This window comes from Camellia sinensis, chromosome 6 (genome assembly GCF_055761805.1).
Source record: "Camellia sinensis isolate YWXY chromosome 6, ASM5576180v1, whole genome shotgun sequence".
Lineage (NCBI taxonomy): Eukaryota > Viridiplantae > Streptophyta > Magnoliopsida > Ericales > Theaceae > Camellia > Camellia sinensis.
The window spans coordinates 24,431,704-24,438,700 of record NC_138966.1 but is presented as its reverse complement, the minus strand read 5'-3'; the positions used below and the strand labels follow the sequence as shown (position 1 = coordinate 24,438,700).

General features: G+C 30.0%; 1 protein-coding gene across 1 annotated transcript; it reads left to right on the top strand.

Annotated features, from left to right (window-relative positions):
- The first annotated feature begins 3,815 nt into the window (after positions 1-3,815).
- On the top strand, positions 3,816-4,301 carry LOC114309913 (chaperone protein dnaJ 11, chloroplastic). Its single transcript, XM_028255785.2, has one exon. The coding sequence runs from the start codon at positions 3,816-3,818 to the stop codon at positions 4,299-4,301; it is 486 nt and encodes a 161-aa protein (XP_028111586.2).
- The last annotated feature ends 2,696 nt before the right edge of the window (positions 4,302-6,997 follow it).

Below are 6,997 nucleotides of genomic sequence, written 5' to 3'. Positions count from 1 at the left end.
TATAGCCGTTGTACTTCCATCATTACCAATTTGAATATCTTTCACTCCATAATTACAAATTTGAATATCTTCCACTTGAACCTTTTGGCCCTTTGAACGTTTATAGCTGTTGTACTTCCATCATTACTAACTTAAATATCTTTCACTTGAACCTTTTGAACCTTTTGGCCTGCTACTGTGCTAGGCTGTTTGAACCTTTGTTTTTGGCTATTTGAACTCCTGATTTAATCAAATATTAAATACATTCTAATAACATTTAAGATAAAGGTTTATGTGAGAAATAATGGGGCAAAATAAATTTTAATTATATTTTTCTCTTTCAAATAAATAATCGCAATAAATTTTGATTCTATTTTTCTCTTTCAAATAAATCATCAAAATAAATTTTGATTAAAATATAATTAAATAAATCATCAAAAAAAAATTTGGATTCTATTTTTTTATTTCAAATAAATTAAAACATAATTAAATAAATTATCAAAATAAATAAGTCTAACAACTTCAAGGTCGATCTGAGGTTCTAGAGTAGCGTCGTCACGGTGCTCCAAGTCATAAACTAATTTTCCTATTAATGAAGTTTAGAAAAAATGAAAAATCAAGCCTCACCGTGTTGCTTTAGATCACGAAGTCTGCAATATGAAGAAAAGTTATCAGATCGTTAGTCATGGGGAAACTATAAAGCATAACAAAGAGGAGGAAAAGGGTAGTCAAGTGTCAAAATTAGACTTGCCTCTGAAACTGTTCAGTATCGATGAACTTCAAAGAGAGCTTCAATCCACAGAAAAATAATAAAGTTTGTAAGAACCTAAAAGCACTGATGGCTTAAAGTCAGGTGAAGCTTCTAAATAAGAATACGCATTGTAGTTGTTGCGTAATTTCATTCACTGATACTGAGCTTATGTTGGAGAAAACAATAAATAATGAATAGATGTTAGAAAGCTATCTATCTGTATATAAAAAATTGAGAAAATAATAATATATTCCTTAAAATAATGACATAAATTTGCATAGAAAGGGAATCAGAAAAAAAGTTGTTTCAAAAAGCCAAAAGCAACAATCTGACGAGTCCGGATCCTTGGTCGCCCATTCCTGCGACTGTTCCTGTGGTACCCTCAAAATGACGTCGTTTTGGGAGAAATTTCAATTTAAAAAAAGAAAAAGAAAAAACAGAACTGAAGCACACCAGACCAGAGAGAGGGAGAAGAGGATCTGCAAACCAAACCAAAGAGGGGAAGAAGAGGATCTGCAAACCAAATCAGAGGGGGAGAAGAGGATGTCTAAAAAAAAAACTATCAAACCCACCCTAGCTCTTTACACAAACCCAAACCAACTTTTTCTCCCCCTCAACCACACAAACAACCCATATCTCCTCTAATTCTCTCTACAAAAGCAAGATTTCTGGGTTTTGTGATTCACTCATTTTTGTGATTCTCTCTTCAAATAGCCATGAATATATTCATTTTTGTGATTCACTCATTAGAATATTGAAGTAAAATTAATCAATAAATAAAAAAAATTCAAATCACAGAGAAGGAGTTCGGATCTGCCGCTGCCTTCCTTCTTCTCCCTTCTTCATTCATTCTTTTTCCTCTCTGGTTTGCTCGGATCTGCCACTGTCTTCCTTTTCTCCTTTTTTCCTTCTTTCTTCTCCCTCTCTGCTTTGCTTCTGTTCTGGTTTGTTTTTTTTTTTTTTTAAATTGAAATATCCCCCAAAACGACGTCGTTTTGGGGGTGCCGCAGGAACAACCGCAGGAATGAGTGGCCGAGGATCCGAACTCCAATCTGAGGGCCAAAATGAAGAACGATCTTCAGACTTCACCAATGATGCTCCTGAAGCATGAACGAAGATAAATCCAGCGCCTCTCTTCTTTTTTCCAACTCCCTCAAGCTCAAAATCTGGAAGATCCAGATCCGAGGTCCACTACGATCTCAAAGAACTCAATGCTTGACTTCGACGAAATGGACTCTCCATCGCTAAGAAAAATGGACTGCCACAATGCTGCGTGGACTCCTGTCGCCCATGACGATGTTGGACTCTATCCTTTTTCAGCAAGGATTTTCTTCGAATAAAGAGATAAAGAGAGAGAGAGAGGGGTTGAGAATAAACGAAATAGTGGGTGGTGATACAATATATAAACGTGGGTGTTTTGATAATTTTATCTTGTCCTTATGAGTATCTCAACGTCTCGATTTCTCGCCAAACAAAATTTCAAATTTTTTTTTTTTTTTTATAGGTGGAGGGAGTGTTTGGTGTGGATTATAGAGGGTTATTATAACTCATTTTAATTTGAAAATTTGTACCAGACTGTTTGGTATAATTTTTACTTACTTTTTTTTAGGCAGAAATAATTTAAATAAGTTGAGAAAAACTGATTATTTAGAAGTTGGGAAAGAAATGCTTCAACTTATAACTTTTTGATTTTCAGTTTTTAGTTTACAATAATTCATACTAAACACTGTGCCTGTTTGACAGAGCTTAATTATAGCTTATTTCAACTTTCAGCTTAATTTAAACTATTTTGATGTGTTTAGTTTAGCTTATAGCTTATAGCTTATAGCTTTTTGGAAGTCAGAAATCAGCTTATTCTTTGAGTGAGGCAAGAGATGCTTTAAGAATAAGCTGAAAATCAGCTTAACCTGAAAGTTATAAGCTATAAGCTGTTGAGGCATAAGCTATAAGCACTTTCCCACAGCCCTACCAAACAGGGCCACTGTCCTAAAATTTTTAAAATTTTAGAATTATTTAATTGCAACAGATTTAAAAAGTAAAAAGTAAAATAAAAAATCATTAGAAGTTACTAAAAGAAAAAGTAAAAAAAATAAAGCAACTTTTTAATTTTAACCAAATGAATGGACGGTCACTAGGACTGTTTTTCTTTCTTGTCTCCTAGTTGTTGTGAGAAGAGATATTTTTGATGAATAATACCAAATGTATTGATTGGTATATTAATTAGGAGTGTTTTGGAAAGTTTGTAAAAAAGCGATTTTTGATTTTTTAAAAAGTTTTTTAGTTTTTTGGAGAGTGATTTGGGAAGTTAGTAAAAAATTGACTTTTTACTTTTTAGTTTAATATTTATTTATAGTGTCAAATCAAATTAAAATGATCAAAATATCCTTACCCAACATAAGAAATTTATTTTTTTTTATTTTTTGTCATAGGGCCTAATTTGTAATTTCACACCTGCGTTTTTGGCCATTCCCAAACCAAATTTGTTACGTTTTTGGCCACTTGCATTTTTGAAAAATGATAAAAAACGTGACTTTTTATAACCCTTCCCAAAACGACACTTAGTATATTAAATTATTTTCAGTTGAAAAATTTAAAAAGGAATATAAAAATAAAAGAGAAAAAAGTGTGTGAAATATAAATATATTTTATTCACATTTTATTTTTTTTTTCATTTCATTTTTTAAAATTACTTTTCAAATTCTCAACCAAACACAATGTAATAAATGATGTGACATAATTTTAAAATTTCTAAATATTTATAATTTATGTAATGAGTGAGGTTATTGTTTTAAAATAATATTATTATAATATATATTAATACATTAATTAATAAACGAATTAATCCGTAACGCATCACCGATTCGCTGGACACCGACGGATTGCCGAGTCAGCATATCCAAGTGGATAAGCCTACGAACCTTCTTAACCCAACCTCACACATCTTAACCATGGTTAAACTAACTTCCAACTTTTCTCTCTCTTCTTTCCAATTTCCTAAATATATACGGACCACATCACTAAACTGCCTCACAATATCCATTCCATAATTCACAACCAAATCCAACCATACAAACCGAAGCGAATCATGTTTTCCCCATCCATTCCTCTCTCAACTCCTTTCCTTTGCCCCAAATCCCCCGCAATTGATTTTCCTCCTCCTCCGCCGCCGCCGTGCGTCAGATTCCGGCCATCACCTCGCATCTCCGCCGCTTCCACCACCGCCGAAAGGCCGACGGCGGCGGCGAGTAGGCCCCACGTCTCTCACTACGGCATTGCCACATCAGCAGCATCGCTATACGAAGTCCTGGGGATTCAGATGGACGCGTCTTGTCAAGAGATCAAGACTGCGTACCGTAGATTGGCTAGAGTCTTACATCCGGACGTCTCATCCAACGGTAAAAAAGACACGTCCGCAGATGAGTTCATCAGGATCCACACAGCCTATTCCACCCTGTCTGATCCCGTAAAACGCGCCGATTACGATCGGTCTCTCTTTCGGCTGCGATCGTCGTCGGCTTTGGGGTTTTCCGGCTACAAGCGACGCACGTGGGAGACGGACCAATGCTGGTAGCTGTGGTAGCTTAAAAAAGTGACTATTAAATTGTATTAATATATGTGGGATATAGAATAGGATGTGTATATATTTAGCGTTAGTTTGAATTCGAAGCATATATGTAAACTATTATGTAGAGATGTTATCAGACGCAGTTTTTTTAAGTCTGATAATTTTTTGAGAACAGATTGTATTTCAGGTAATTTTGCTCGAAATGACATTCTTGTGATAATTATTATTATTGTTTGGTTTTAATTTTTTAAATTTAATTTTTTGTTTGTTGTGTGTGTGTGTTTTTTTTTTTAATTTTTAGTTAATATTTTTAAAATTTTAAGTAATTTTTTTATTTTTTAAATGTGTATCTAAATAATAAAATATTTGTAAAAAAATATTTTAAAAAATTAATAAATACATAAAAATGTGAAAAATATACTGAATTTTCGTATTTTTTTTAATATTTTTGGTACTTAGTTAATTTTTTTAAGATTTTTTTGATAAATATTATATTTTTTAAATATATTTATGTTAACTGTGTCTAAAATTTAAAAAAATTATTTAAAATATTAAAAAAATTAGTAAAAATAAAAAAAAATACAGAAAAAAAAAAATTGGAAAGTGAATTTTGAAAATGAAAACCATCATAGTGATTATTTTGTTATTTTTTTAAGCATTGACGGGAACCCAACATATAAATAAAAAAATACAATCCCTAAATCACGTAAATCATAACCAATAAAAAAAAGTTCCCAATTTAAAAAAATATATAAAAATTTAGCGATGTAGTGAAAAAATTAAAAAATAAAAAAATTCCCAGACATAAACCAATTGATTACCCCATGCCCATAGCCAATTCAGAAATCCAGTATTGAAAAAGAGCTTGACGACTCTAAAACGAATTTGTGTATTTGGCCATCCACATATCATTTTTTAATTTGGAATGTCTTCTATTTGTTGCGGTCTTTGAGGAAACTCATCCACCGTCCATTCCATGGGAGTTCTACACGCGTCAAATGTTCAGTAGCCCATAAGAAGGGGGCCACAGGATCAGCAGGGATTTTAAGGATCGCGAATATATAAAGTCGTTCAAGAATAAATTAGAATTGGACTTGATAAAATCTCGTTTAAATTCAATTTATTACATTTAAATTCATTAAAATTTTTATAAATAAGTATAAATATATTAAAATTTGATTCGTTTAACATCTATTTAAATTAATAATAATCCATGTTATGCATGATAGATAAAAAAAAATTAACAATATATTTTTATATAAATAAAATAATTGAATTTTTATACATAAATTATAAAAATTAAAAAAATAAAATTTACAATTAAAATTTTATAATTTTATTATAATTTATTACAAATTCAATCATGTAATATTTTACCTGAATGATCAATTGGACTTTATTTCTCATTATCTCTTTTTTGGCACTATATTGTATTGTATTTCCAAATGTCAAGGTTTTGTGGACCAGCTCATGAACTCATGTCCACGTGGGATGGGAGGGATGGAGTTGTAATCGGAAAAACTAAGGTTGTGTTTGATTGAGTTTTATAAATATGGTTTGAGAGTATGAGTTGTATTTTGAGTTTGTGAGTTATGGAATTATGATTTGAGTGTAAAAAATTTGTTTGGTTATGATTTTTTAATAGAGTGTTGAATTGAATTTTGAATTGTATGTGGAATTGAGTTTTGAAAGTTTGATGTGACATGTGAAATAAAAAAATTTGTTTGGTGATGAGTTTTCAAAATAATTTTCAAAACTTAATTCAATCTATAATTGATAATCAAATACACAACTCATAACTCGATATCCGTATTTTTGATCAACAGTCATAACTAAATTATTTTTAAAATATTCAAATAAAAAAATGATTTTTTTTTCCAATTAATTGTTTTTAAGTAATTTTTTTGAATAATTTTTTTTTCCATTAATTTTTTTTAAATAACTTCTATGTCAATTATTTTATGTCAATTAATTTTTCTGTCAATTTAGTTTTTAGGCCTGTATAAATATTAAAAATATTAAAATTATTTAGAAAACTAAAATATTAAAAATATTCCGAAAAATAAAATATTAAAAATATTTCGAAAATCAAAACATTAAAAATACTCCAAAAATCAAAATATTTACAATTAAAATATCAAAATATTAAAATATTTTTATGAAAATTAAAATATTAAAAATATTCCTATAAAATAAAATAAAATATTTAAAATAAAAAATATTTAAAATAAAAATTAAGTTGTTTTTTAATTTTGAAAAGAGTTTTGAATCATGTATTTAGTTATGAGTTTTGAAAAGTAATGATTATAATTTGAAATGAGTTTTGAAAAATAAGTATAAAATTATGATTTAAAAACTACAACTAAATACCACATTCCGATCTGTGATAGAACTATGTTTTGAAATTTAAACCAATCAGAATCCAAAAGTTTGTCCCCTATCCAATAAAAAAATCAAGCAGCCAAGTTCGATTTGCCAGCAAAGCAGTTCCAAAGTTCAATTGTATTCGTTAAAAGTTAATGTCAGGACATTAAATTTTCTACCAAATAAATGACCAAATATCTCACATGGGAGTGGGATTTATAATTTTGTAGACCCCAAGATATTTGGTCATTTATTTGATAAAAAATTTAGGACCTCTACCATTTTCTTTCGTTAAAATGATTAGACATATGGCTATTGGGTATTGGGTCAACCTATCA